The sequence below is a fragment of the Bubalus bubalis genome, chromosome 2, assembly GCF_019923935.1.
Source record: "Bubalus bubalis isolate 160015118507 breed Murrah chromosome 2, NDDB_SH_1, whole genome shotgun sequence".
NCBI lineage: Eukaryota > Metazoa > Chordata > Mammalia > Artiodactyla > Bovidae > Bubalus > Bubalus bubalis.
This window is the reverse complement of record NC_059158.1, coordinates 82,005,150-82,019,917: the sequence shown is the minus strand read 5'-3', so window position 1 is coordinate 82,019,917 and position 14,768 is coordinate 82,005,150. Positions and strand designations below refer to the sequence as shown.

Here is a 14,768-nt window from a genome sequence, read left to right as displayed (position 1 = left end):
TGAAAGTGAAAAGTGAAAAGTGAAAGTGAAGTCGCTCAGTTGTGTCCGACTCTTAGCGACCCCATGGACTGCAGCCTACCAGGCTCCTCCATCCATGGGATTTTCTAGGCAAGAGTACTGGAGTGGGGTGCCATTGCCTTCTCCGCCTAAGTGTCACAGTTACTTGTAATTGCTATATGTGTGCTTTACTATGAGGGAGGTAAGACAGGAAGGATGCTAGATGTTGGGGGACTGAAGAGTCATTCCTCAAAGCACTGAGTAGAAACACAACAGCAGTAACCTGAGCCAGATCTGAAATTGTGTACCTATTGTCTGATCAGTGGTGGAGGTAATAGGTTTGGTCAATACTTGTCATTTCTTCTGTTCACCTACTTCTACCTTTAGCTCCGCTTCCTTTTTCCAACAGAGCAAGGACTTTCACTTTTGTCTTTCTAAATGAGCTGAGTATACTATGTCCCATAACCTATATCTACTAACAATTGCTAAGATAATTTAAAACTAACTTTATTAAGCATCCACATTTTGTCCTTTACGTTCACCTACAATATGAATAAACATAATTCAAAAATTCAAACAGGTACTTACTACTTGAAGCAGTGAAAGAAAACTGATTCCAACATTATCAAAATTTAGTTTTGCATTCTCCCATGGCATGGATTCATTAAATACAAGGCTTTCACATTGACTTCTGTTCATGACTTCAGATAGAGGAAACCTTTCTCCACTTGTTGGGTCAATGCACTCATAGAATTTGCCAGCAAATAAGTGTACTCCTATGATGCCAAAAGCCAGCCAGATCATAAGGCAGACCAGAAACACATTCAATGTGGGTAAAGTTGTTTTAATCAAAGCTCTCACCACCACCTGGCATATAAAAGACAAACATATAAACTTTCAGTAAGAAATGTGAAAGTATTTTAATCAGATTGGGAATGTTTATTAATGTAATGTCATATTGAAATAACAACAACAAAAAGGCCATCTTTGAAGATTAATAGGTCACTTGCTGGTATCTGAATAACCTAAATAACAATTTATATTTAAAATATATATTAATAATTCATATAATCTCAAAAATTTTGCACTAAAAATTATTAAAATACAATGGAGCTGATTAGTATAAATACTCAAAAAAATAATTATTTCACTGATTTAATATGTTTATCCATCTCCTATATTGTACCAGAAATAAGCAAAACAAGTGAACCTGTGTAAATGTATGAGATTATTTAGAAAACGAGAGTGAAAAGAACCTAGGCCTAAGTTTTGGGGATTCTAACTTCAGGGATGATTAACCTACACAGTGGAGGGAAATTAAGAGGAAGACCAGAAGACTGTAGATCAGTGAAGCCAAGGCAAGTGACTATTTAAAGAAACACTGAGTGGGCACTGTGCTTCTCAAAAATCACTGACCTCTCTGAACCAGTGTCTCTGGAGAACCACTTCAGAGTAGGAAGTCTAGGAAATGAATCTACTGCCTAAACTTAAATAAGCAGCAATCTCCATTTTCTCAGTTTCCTTTATTCTTTATTCAGAATTTTATTCCTATCATTCCACTAAAGCTCTTATGAAAATGTAAGCCAGCAGCTATACTCAATGCAATATTCTCTGTCTCTGCCTTCTCTTTATCTTTCCTTTATCATTTCCACTTGACTCCCTTTCCACAGCCTCTCTTCCTTCTCTCTTTTCCCCCCACCCTAAGGCACCATTCTCTTTTCTATCATTCTAATCTTTCCTTCTATCAGCCATTACTGAAAATGTAGCCATTTGTCTGTAGTTTCTTGTTTATATTCCTTAGATTTCTGTCCTTGAATTAATATTTTTACATTTAATTGTACTTCTAATTACATTTAGTTTCATTTCTAAAACTAAGTCACAGATCCTTTGTTGACACTAGATATTTTGAAAGATCTGCTGATGCCTCTGATGAAAACAAGTCTATGTCTATTAGAAAGTATACACAAATGTTAAGAATAAAAGAAAGAGATATGGTTGAAATAAATATTTAAATAATAAGAAGACCTGAAGCTTATTAAATACATAAAACTTTAATTTTGTAATCATGTACCTTCTGATATATCTTCAGAATTAATTCAACTACAGAACTTCCAGAGGATGAGATGAAGATTAAGATCTGGATCTGACTTTGACCTAAACATAATTATCTGATCTCAAATTATCCATGGCTACTATTTCATTGCCATTCTAATTAATGTATGGCATCAAATAGTACAGGACTTGATTTCTGACAGAGGCACTTTCCCTAGAAAATCATTTCCTAAAATTGCTTGTGTTTCTATAAATTGAGGGAAGACAATTTGCTGATTTTGAAACTCTCTTTTCCTCTCTGTATATCTAAATTGATTAGGAAAAAAATACACAGTACGTCAGAATGTTTTTAAAATTAAAAATGTTATTTTAGTTACACTTATTATCTAATTTGTGTGTGTTAGTATATATACGTATATGTATTTCACTTTCAGTTCAGTTCAGTCGCTCAGTCGTGTCTGACTCTCTGCGACCCCATGGACTACAGCATGCCAGGTGTCCCTGTCCATTACCAACTCTTGGAGTTTACTCAAACTCATGTCCATTGAGTTGGTGACGCCATCCAGCCATCTCATCCTCTGTTGTCCCCTCATCCTCTTGCCTTCAATCTTTCTCAGCATCAGGGTCTTTTCAAACAAGTCAGCTCTTCGTGTCTGGTGGCCAAAGTATTAGAGTTTCAGCTTCAGCATCAGTCCTTCCAATGAATATTCAGGACTGATTTCCTTTAGGATTGAGTGGTTTGATCTCCTTGCAGTCCAAGGGACTCTCAAGAGTCTTCTCCAATACCACAATTCAAAATCATCAATTCTTCGACGCTCAGCTTTCTTTATAGTCCAACTCTCACATCCATACATAACTACTGGAAAAACCATAGCCTTGACTAGACGGACCATTGTTGGCAAAGAAAAGTCTCTGCTTTTGAATATGCTATCTAAGTTGGTCATAACTTTCCTTCCAAGGAGTAAGCATCTTTTAATTTCATGGCTGTAATCACCATCTGCAGTGATTCTGGAGCCCTAGAAAATAAAGTCTGTCACTGTTTCCACTGTTTCCCCATCTATTTGCCATGAAGTGTTAGGACCAGATGCCATGATCTTTGTTTTCTGAATGTTGAGCTTTAAGCCAATTTTTTCACTCTCCTCTTTCACTTTCATCAAGAGGCTCTTTAGTTCTTCTTCACTTTCTGCCTAAGGGTGGTGTCACTTGCATATCTGAGGTTATTGATATTTCTCCCAGCAATCTTGATTCCAGCTTGTGCTTCATCTAGGCCAGCATTTCTCATGATGTACTCTGCATATAAGTTAAATAAGCAGGGTGACAATATACAGCATTTACATACTCCTTTTCTTATTTGGAACCAGTCTGTTGTTCCATGTTCAGTTCTAACTGTTGCTTCCTGACCGCATACAGGTTTCTCTAGAGGCAGGTCAGGTGGTCTAAACTAAAATAAAAAATGTTATTTTAGTTACATTTATTATCTAATTTGTGTGTGTTAGTATATATGTGTATATGTATTTCACTTTATTTAGGCATAATTTAGAAAAATTGTGTATGTTTAAGATGTACAAGATGATGTCCAAATATATGTATAAAATGTGAAATGATTCCCACAATCACACTAATTAACACATCTATCACCTCACATAGTTACCTTTCGGGATAAATGGTGAAAAACATTTAAGTTGTACTCCCTTAGAAAACTTCAAGTATAGAATGTAGTATTACTAACTGTAGTCATGATACTATATACTAAATTCCCCAGACCTTATTCATTTTATATGTGAAAGTTTTGGATCCTTTGATCAACATCTCCCCATTTCCTTCACCCACAGCCCATGTTTTAATAAGCTATGTGTAGTTTATAGCCCTAGAATATTGTATGAAATCTTTCTATCACTAAACTGAATGTGCATTGGAAATTTGGCTTTTGTATTAATAAAGACACAAATGAGAAGACAACAAAGATTATGAGTTTATGGACATTTATTAATCCCAAATAAAAACCTGTAGTTTAGATTAGAAACTTTTCTCTTACCTTCATTTTTTCAAATTGAGATAGAACTCTGAGTGCCCGAAGGAATTTAATGGAAACAAGCGGTTTTAGTTCTTCCCGAGATTTGCCTATTAAACTAAGACAGAACACCTGGATATATATAAATAAAAAATTGAATAGAATTTAATTTTAATCAAAACAATCTGTAAATGAACATTTCTTACAGAAAATTACAGTTAAAGCCTATTAAAATTTTTAAAAGTATTCTAAAGCTATTTAAAAAAGTATTTAAAAAAATTCAAAAGTATTTTTTGGTATGAATAATAAATGTTATTGAGATTAAAAAATTGTGTATTTGAGATTCTTAATAGTCAAAGATTAATATTTACATCATTTTTATTTTAAAATTAGACTAAGAATCAGTTTCATGATTATTTGCAATATAGTAATAGTACACAGTATATTCTTTAAAACAGAATTTAGAATATGTTTTCATATGAATCCAAATATATATATATAATTAAGACAATATGCAAAATAGGATTTCAGAGAAGAGGCATCAAGGAGGAAATGAATATTGTTAAGTTCAAATACTAATTACAAAAAAATAAGGATTCTAAGGTGATTTTTTTTTAAAGTAAACATACATGCATAAATATGATTCAATATTAATAAAAATGAATGCTGATTGAGCAAGGTGGTATAGTTATGATTAATTTTGTTGTACCTTCATTTTTCTATATTTTCAAGGTAATATAAATGAAAAAAATTATTCTCTTTTACCCTACACTGAAGAGGCTCAAAGTGGGCTTCAAAGTAAGGATATCATTTATATACACATGGAAGAATGCAGATAAAAAAGAACAATAACCAAGAAACAGGAAGGTGGGTTGCAGGTACAGTGTGGTATCATTGAAATAGAAGGTTTTTTCAAGAATTAATTTAGAAGACAAAAGGTCAGATATTGTAAGTCATTATTTATTGACTGAGAAGTTTCGATCATTGTTGATAGAATGGGGAGACATTTGTTCATTCAACAAAAATTAATGAGCACCTACTATGTGACATGAATGGTTCTAGGCATATAGGGTAAGGAGAGAACAAAATCGGAAAATATTTTGGCTTAATGGAGCTTATTTTTCTTGTTATGTGGAGAACAGAATACATGTGTGCAGTGGTGGAACTACTGTAGCGATTCACATGTTCTGGTACCTTGGATCGGTGTGCTACTGGTGAAGTTTATGATGGAAAAGTGTTCAGATGCTCAGTTGTATCCAACTCTTTGCAATTCCATGGACTGTAGCCCGCCAGGCTCCTCTGTCCATGGGATTCTCCTGGCAAGAATACTGGAGTGGGTAGCCATTGCCTCCTCCAGGGGATAGTCTCAACCCAGGAATCGAACTCGTGTCTCTTAAGTTTCCTACATTCAGCAGGTGGATTCTTTACCACTAGGGCCATATGGGAAGCTTGAAGTTTATGTTAAGCAGTCTAATTTTAAATGTATGATTTAAAGGTAGAGCCAATAGAATTTGAATATTTTATAATGATGATATTTTCAAAATATTGTTCAATAAGCCTGTTCTCTTAGCAGCAGGTTTATAGGTAATGATTAGAAAAAACCAGGAGTTAAGTGCTGAACTGTTAAAATTTTAATATGGAAAAGATGGATGTTAAACATTACATATAAAGAAATATGGGATATTGGTGACTGAGAATGTATAGAGAAAGGTAAAAGAAAGATACACATAAATAAAAAAGAAAGTCAGAGTAAGAGTAAACAAGGAAAAGTAAACAAATAGCCTTTAAAATTTTTCTTTAAAATACGTACAATAACAACCATGAAGTCTAGTTTGTACCAGCCATTAGTGAAATAGGCTTTAAAACCATATGCCATCCACTTTAGAAGCATTTCCAGAATAAAGATGTAGGTGAAGATCATGTCAGCATATTCTAATAAGATTTTAATAGTCTTTCTCTGATCAATATATATATCTTCAAAAGCCTGTGGATAAAATATATAAAGATCAGTGTACATGTAATTTCTAAAATCTCTTCTGGCAAAGTGGGGAATGAGATCCCATCTCCAGATGGTGACCACTGTCATAGACTGCAGTCTCAAGGGCTTCTACACTTGATGTGAGCTTATTCACACAATCCATATCCATTTTCTGATCCATGCCTGTAGCAGACATCATTAATTGATTCCAGAACCTCTACTTATAGAGTCTGAACTTGACCTCATAATTGTTCTAAACAGTGAACTGAAAAGTCTCTCTCAAATCAGTTATTCAAACTTAGATGGAATCTTTAGTCATATCTGACCTGGTTCTTATCTCTTATAGCCATCTCATGCTATTGTGAATAAAGGAGTGAAAGTGAAAGTGAAGTCGCTCAGTTGTGTCTGACTCTTTGCGACCCCATGGACTGTAGCCTACCAGGTTTCTTTGTCCATGGGATTTTCTAGGCAAGAATACTGGAGTGGGTTGCCATTTCCTTCTCCAGGAAATCTTCCCAACCCAGGGACTGAACCCGGGTCTCCCGTATTGTAGTCAGATGATTTACCGTCTGAGCCACTAGGGAAGTCTTGAATAAAGGAGTAGAGATAAGCAAACAAAGAAAACCCCTAAACCTGTGTTTTCAGAAATCCATACAGCTATTAAAAGAAAAGTCACAAAGCGTGTCAGATAAACCAGTGGAAATAAATGAATATGAAATAAGACTATAATGTTTTCCCAACATTTCTCAGTTTTAATAGATAACCTCAGTTTTACTGTGGAGGAAGCAAAGTCTGATAATGTCATTCAAATTAATTTCATAGTAATTTTTTAGCATTGAAAAAAGGCAGTAAAGTATCAATAACCTCAGGCAGACTTGTTGCAAAGTGCAGTGGAGGTCAAAGATTAAACATGAATGAAAATAATCATATGTAAACAAAGGTGTGATTCTTGAAAACCTATTGCTAAATAAAAGTATATATAAAATAATAGAATTAACTGGCTCAATTGAACCAATTATGGACTAAAGTATCCTTTAAAACAGATTATAAATATCATCCAAAGTTATTCTAAAGTACTATTTATTAAATGGATTTACCTACTGAAAAGGTACATAATGCAAACTAATATAAAAAGATATGCAGAAGCCTCTATTTCAATTAAAACATTGAAAGAATAGGCAATCTCAGGACTTTGCAGGTGGCTCAGTGGTAAAGAATCTGCCTACTAATACAGGGGACACAAGTTTGATCCCTGGTCCAGGAAGATCCCACATGCCACAGGAAAGCTAAGCCAATGTGCCACAACTACTGAGCCTGAGCTCTAGAGCCCAGGCTCCACAGCAAGAGAAGCTACCACAGTGCGGAGCCCGGGCACCTCAGCAAAGAGTAGACCTCACTCATAGCAACTGGAAAAGCCTTTGTGCAGCAGCAAAGAGCCAGTGCAGCCATAAATTAAATAAATAAATACATCTTTTTAAAAGTAGGCAACGCCAATATATGGCAGTTGAAGCCCACATGCTGGCTACCCATGCGGAATGGGGAAGTAACCGTGAGAGGTCAGAGGGTGGTTCTGGAGCCCTGGTAGTGTTCTCCTTCACAAGGCAAGTGATGGTTACGTGGGTATATTCACTTGGTGAAAATCCTTTATGCTGTAAACTTAACGATCTATATGCTTTCCGGTATGTGTACTAAATGTCAATACAAAGTTTACTTTAAAAATATATGCAGTACAAAGTCTGGTTCCCAACCATCACACCATCTTCTCTGTTTTGTGTATTTCACAATTAACTATTTCTTGTGTATCAGTCTCTGATCTTCTTTAATCAGACGCAAGCAAATATCAATATACATTCTATTTTTCTTCCTTTCCTACATAGAATGCAGCATGCTGTGTACTTTATTCTTTTTTTTTCACTTGTTGCCATATCTTGGGGAATTGCAATATCAACATGCAGACAGGTCTTGCATTTTCTAGCTAACTGCATAGTACCCCACTGGATGACTGTACCATAGTGTATTTAAACAGTCACCTAATATGTATTCTTTTTGCGTGTCAATTTTTTGGTATTACAAAAAGTTCTTCAGCGCACAGCCTTGTAAATGCACTTAACACATGTGAAGATTCTAAGATAATTTTCCAGAATTAAGATAGTTGTGTCAATGAGTAAATATATTTGTAGTTCAAAGGCTCTTAAAAATATATACAATATTTCTCTTTTCTTATGGAACAAGTACCAAAGTACTAGCACAATTATTAAACTTTATTAAAATACCAAAGTACTAGCACATTATTAAACTTTATTAAAATAATATGGTATTTATTAACATTCTTCTTCCTGCTATCATTCACATATTTTGAAATTATTTATTTGATGTTGAATGAGGCATATACGGACCTTCTAAGAAACTGCAATGTATATATTCCAAAACTAAAATCATAGAATATAAAATTTGGTACTATAATAAACATTCTGGGGAAAAATAATTTGGCTTGGTGACATTATGAATTAATAGACATATGATGCATTTTTCCTATAAAAATATCACATAAGCTCACTTACCAGAGCACCTGTGCTAAGCAGAGTGACAAGGCCAATAAAACACTTAAAGCAATTGTTTTCTACTATTTTGCAGCAAGTTTTCCTTATGTTCTTCCAGATTTTTCCTTTTTTGGGGCCTCTACCGATTTGAGCAGATGAAGATCTTCGTTCATAAACTGTCAAGAATGAAACTATTAAGAACAAAAATCTAGAAATCGTTGAAAAGTGAAACATTTCAAATGTTTTAACAATCATTTATTTACAGTATCTAATATAGATGTTTTCTGACTTATAAACATTAGATTTATACCCCTCCTGTAGTGACCACTGCAACTGCTGAGGAAAAAAAAGGAACACTTGTGAGTTCTATAATAGTAAGGAAGAAAGGAAAAAAACCTTGATGCTGGGAAAGACTGAGGGCAGGAGAAGGGGGTGACAGAGGATGGCATTACCAACTCAATGGACATGAATTTGAACAAACTCTAGAAGATAGTGAAGGACAGGGAAACCTGTTATGCTGAAGTCCATGGGGTCGCAAAGCGACCCATGGGCACAAATCAGCGACTGAACAAGTAAGTAAGTGTATGTTAATCGTGTCCAATTCTTAGTAATCCCATGGACAGTAGCCCATACCAGGCTCCTTTGACCTGGAATTTCCCAGGCAAGAATATTGGAGTGGTTTGCCATTTCCTGTTCCAGGAGATCTTCCCAACCAAGAGTTGAAACCCATATGTCTTGAGTCTCCTGCATTAGCAGGGGGATTCTTTACCACTGCACCACCTGGGGACCATAGCCGGAAAAAAGAAACTGTGAAAGGCACAGATGACTTAGAACACCCTCTTACCCTATTAGACAGAATCTGAGAATAGAAGATACCCTCACTCCTACAAAACAAACACACCCACACATACCATCTTCTGATTATTAGATTTTTTTGGCATAATGCCTGAATTTCATTCTTTGAAGATTCACATGGCATAACAAGCATTTTCATTTAAATATACAAATATTCATGACATAAGAGGTATAATATCAATTAAGTAAATTAAATTTATCCCAGTTCTTCAGTGACATGGGATAGAAATCTTGAATTAGACTATTTAAGGAGCTAAGCTTGGATTATGGAGTATTTTATGGGTAGGGTACTGGTGTAATTCTATCTTCTGGTCAAGAGAGTTAGCATAAGGAAAACCTGAGGCTTGAAAAGGGTGTGATTAACTGATAAGAGAATGAAGCATGGAGTGGGTGGAGTTTAAAGTCAATACATTTTAACATTTTCCCTAGAACCAATTTATACATTCTTGGTCAGAAAAATATAGGAAATGTTTTCTCCCTGGTCTTGTATCATACAAGTCCTAGAACTCAGGCTACTGAGAGCAGAGTCTTATTTCTGAGTATAGGAATTTGAACATTTAGGAATTGCCATTTTGATGATTTCAGTGATTTTAAATATTTAGAACCTATGGTTATGTGTCAGTCTTGATAGACTAATACACTGATACACCTAATACAGGCTAATGCACAGTGGCTCAGTCATTCTCCGACTCTTTGCAGCCCCATGGACTGTAGCCCAACAGGCTCCTCTGCCCATGGAATTTTCCAGGCAAGGATACTAGAGCAGTTTGCCATTTCCTACTCCAGGGGATCTTCCCCACTCAGGGACTGAACCCATATCTCTTGTGTCTCCTGCACTGGCAGGTGGATTAGTTACCACTAGCATCACCTGGGAAGCCCCTTTAGGAAACTAAATTAAATTATAAATTATAGAGAAGTGCATGTTACATGTTTAATAACTTAGTCAACTGACCAAAGCCCTATATATTTCTTAATATTCAATAAATGACTTATACATTTGTTTTCCTATGAGTATTTTAAATATTGACCCCATTCTATGAGGTATAAACACACACACACACACACACACACTAATTTAATCTTTCTATTAATCCCATGAAGTAAGTCTTATTCTTATCCTCATTTTACATATTAGGAAATGAGTCAGAGGAGGGTAAGTAAAAGCTAGCAAGTGGTGGGCTGGGATCTGAACTCAGTATGTCTGATTTCAGAACTAAAACTTTTAACTACTTCATGAGACCCCCTAGGAAGCAGCCCCTTTTCTCCATTCCAAACATTGACTTTTTCTTTGACATTTATTATAAATTTCTATTAGGATATATATAAGCATGAGTGCATGTGCACATGCACAAACACATTAGCATGTGTGCATTCCTTAGTCAAATTAATAAACTCTTTAAAATTAAAAGTGTATTTAATAGTATTATTTAGGTTAAGAGAAATTTAGCTTAATGTTAATATAATGATTACAATAATTATTTTTTTCTTACCATTTCTAAGATGCTTTGGCTTTTCACGTTCATAGACCATTTCTTCTTCAGAGAGAATATCAACTGTACTACATTCAGATGAGCTCGACTGCTTTACTTTCTGAAAAGTAAGTCCCACCAAGAAAGTTGCCATTAAAGTTTCATTTACTCACTATAGCTAAAGTTTAGGTCATTTTCAGAAAAAAGAAAAATTATGTACAGAAAAACTACTGTCAAAGTAAAAGACTTTATGCCAATTTCATGACTGATATTAAAATGCATACAGAGACTTCCCTGGTGGTTAAGACTCTGAGCTTCAAGGCAGGGTACAGGGGTTCAATCCCTGGTCAGGGAATTAAGATCTCACATGCCACGTGGCATGGACAAAAAGTAAAAACGAAATTAAAAATAAATTTTAAATGTATACATATCTCTGGGAGTTGAAATGTTTAAAGATATTTTAAAAATTAATTTAAGATAAAATAATTTTCACATTAAAATGAATATATAGTGAATAACACTGTTCTAAAAGATGTATAGGCTATCCCAAATTTCTGAAAAATCTAGCTAGAATATATAAAAAATTACAAATGTTTTGTTCTACCTCTGTCTTTTGCACAATAAATGTCAAAGAAATAAAATTAGCAAATTTTGTTTGCTTTAAGCCATATATTGTCAATTTTAAGGCATTATACTGCTCTATTAAAAACATAAAATAGTCAGCAGGATATTACTTTTAAACAAACAAATCTTTTAAAAGGTTATTTGATTTCCCTTTGTATTCTCTTTATTATTGATAAAATAAGGTATAGCAATGCATTGATTTGGGAGTAGACAATAAATTAATATTATGTAATATTCAAGCATACTATAATTGAAAATCATACATTATATATTTAAATGATTCATTAGAGTATTTAAAACCCTCACACATAAATTATTTGATATGATTTTCTCAAAACCCTGTATTTATTATTTTAAATTTATAAATAAATCAAAATTCAAAATTATAAATCATTTTAGTAACAGATTACTTAGTGACCGATATATATGGCTACATTATGAAAAAAAGTGTTTCAAAATCTGATTTAAGTTTGATGTTATTTTTATGAAATTTATATAATTATATATTTGTACTAAAAGATAAAAGTTCAAATACCAAAGAAACAAGAACATGAATCTCTGAATGATCATACCACTTGTAATTTTTATATTTTATTCTTTGCTTTTTTAGATCAACATCCTAAATACTCTTGGGCTACATAATCTAGGAAGTGATTAATTAAATATATAAATGATAAAATCTTCTTTGAGTAGTTAACCAATCAAAAGAACCAAATAATTATGCATCTTAAGTAATAACTTCTAAAACTTCAACATTTACAGTTATATTAAGTTCCATCTTTCCTATATATCTTCATATCTCAGACTTTCTAATGAGATAGACAAGAAGTTTTTCAGGACATTTCCACACAACGTGTTGCGATAAATAGCAATTTTACCCAGAAATGTATGGTAGCACATGCCTTATAATGTTGTTATAGTTTAAATAAAATCAGTGTGCAAGAGAAGAATGTTTTTCATTTCCTAATAATGGTATTAATTAAAGGAAAATAGACTTGACAAGATTAGGTATGATAAGGAGTGAAAATGTTTCTCTGAAACAAAGATGCCTTTACCAGAAACTAGAAGGGCTCTAGATAATTGAAACTTAATTCCTGTTAGAAGGGCAATTTGATAAGCTATTACAGAGAGCAGCTGATAAGCCAGAAGAGGTCTGGGAGATAAGATGGTGCCAGAGACTTTGAGGATCTGGAAAAAGACATTATCTTCCCTGCCCCATGCCAGTGAATGAAATAAAACAATTCTTTAGTGAAGTTCAATGGAAGTGGCTTACACTGCATGTGATCCCTGTAGATTAAATGGTACCTCCTACTAAGACATTGTGCTACTTGCAAATGAAGACAGTAAGACTGGATTCACTAAGGTATACATTTTTAAAGCTAAGTGAAAGGCAGTATCTGCCCTTCTTTAAAGGTGATCCTTTTTTTTTTTCTTTTGGTTTCCTGGTGGCTCAGCAGTAAAGAATCTGCCTACAATGCAGAAGATCTGGGTTCGATCCCTGAGTCAGGAAGATCCCCTGGAGAAGGAAATGGCAACCCACTTCAGGATTCTTGCCTGGAAAATCCCATGGACAGAGGAGACTGGTGTGTTACAGTCCATGAGGCCACAAAGGAGTCTGACACGTCTTAGTGTCTAAACAACAACAACAAATTGTTTACATTTACAACTGATGTTTCTTTTACTCTTTGGTCTTTTAGTCCAACTCAATTGCTGCTGCTGCTTAGTCACTTCAGTCGTGTCTGACTCTATGCGACCCCATAGACGGAAGCCCACCAAGCTCCCCCGTCCCTGGGATTCTCCAGGCAAAACACTGGAGTGGGTTGCCATTTCCTTCTCCAATGCGTGAAAGTGAAAAGTGAAAGTGAAGTCACTCAGTCGTGTCCGACTCTTAGCGACCCCATGGACTGCAGCCCACCAGGCTCCTCCATCCATGGGATTTTCCAGGCAAGAGTACTGGAGTGGGGTGCTATTGCCTTCTCCCATGTTATAATATATGTTGCAGAAATAAACTGACAAGAATCTTAACATTTTAGCAAGCAGGAAAATATCTGTATCTTAGCACTCTTCTAGTCCCATCTTATATTTTAAAGATGATAAAGCCTAGGAGAGTTTAGTGACTTCTCCAGTAGTATGCATTAATTATAAAAATCTAGGTTTCTTCAATATGCTTTTTATCACCCAATTAACTGAAGATATTATAATTATGTTATCTAATGTTTGCTAAGTGCTTCCATATTTTAGACATTATTCTATGCACTCTTGAACTATTTTTCTTAATCATTCTATCTCTTCTGAGAAATAGATACAATTTTATCCTCATTCACAGATGAAGAAACTTAGGAAGTTTAAGAAACTGGATCAGGAGCAGAAAATCAGGAGAAGTGCTACAGCTAGGACTGAATGGATAATAATCTAACTTTGGAACTTCAGCATTGCTTCACGTCCTTGTCAATAGTGCCATCAATCAACAGTACACAACCATAATGTTAAAACAACTTACCTCTTTGCTGCTTCCATCACCTGACTTGCTCTGAATCTCCTTATTGTCTGGATTTTCTATATCAGATTCTTCTGAAGCAATGGGTACAGTTTCTGAGACACTGGGACTGGGAATTAGTGACTGACTCTCATTTTCAGTCATTGTGTTTTTCTCTGTGCCGCTGCTTTTTTCCTTATCCTTGAGGAAATCTTGGGTGTTGCTCAATTCAGAGAGAGTATGGTCAGAAATATTCTCTTTAACATAGACGTCACTTATATTGTCCAATGTATCCTCTAGAGCATTTTGTTTTTTGCATAATATTTTAGAAAGCACATAATTTATTCCTTTTTTAATTCTTGCCATTGCACGCTGGAGATTTTTTGCTTCATCATTTTCTTCAGTTGTTGCAGGCTTGTATGAACTAAATGAGATGATCAACGCCAGAAACAGGTAAAGTATCTGAATGAGGAAGTAAATGAAGCTAAATGCATCTCATTTTTTGTTTTCTTTCAAACAACAGCAACAAAAAATATTTTTAAAAAGCTGGCCTGCAATCTGAAAACAGCATACACACTATGATGCTCTTTAGGCTATTCAGTTCTTACTCATCTACAGAGGATCAGTTGCTGTGTTAGGAATTTAGATAGCCAGAAGGTTACAATGTTCTATGAAATATCATTTGTTTCTCCTTTACAGATGAAAACCACAAAGCTTACAGATGCCAAGTATCAAAGATCACAGAGTCTGAACTTAAGTCTGTCTT

General features: G+C 34.6%; 1 protein-coding gene across 4 annotated transcripts in view; it reads right to left on the bottom strand.

Annotated features, from left to right (window-relative positions):
* Positions 1–14,768, bottom strand: part of SCN7A (sodium voltage-gated channel alpha subunit 7) — an 84,488-nt gene that overhangs the window by 13,292 nt on the left and 56,428 nt on the right. For all 4 annotated transcript variants that reach the window (XM_044934402.2, XM_006065123.4, XM_044934405.2 and 1 more), the window contains exons 15-20: positions 14,027–14,464; positions 10,924–11,023; positions 8,600–8,754; positions 5,871–6,044; positions 4,085–4,192; positions 586–864 (exon numbers count right to left, since the gene is read on the bottom strand). In XM_044934402.2, coding sequence (XP_044790337.2) covers positions 586–864; positions 4,085–4,192; positions 5,871–6,044; positions 8,600–8,754; positions 10,924–11,023; positions 14,027–14,464 — 1,254 coding nt within the window. The remainder of the gene's footprint in view (positions 1–585; positions 865–4,084; positions 4,193–5,870; positions 6,045–8,599; positions 8,755–10,923; positions 11,024–14,026; positions 14,465–14,768) is intronic.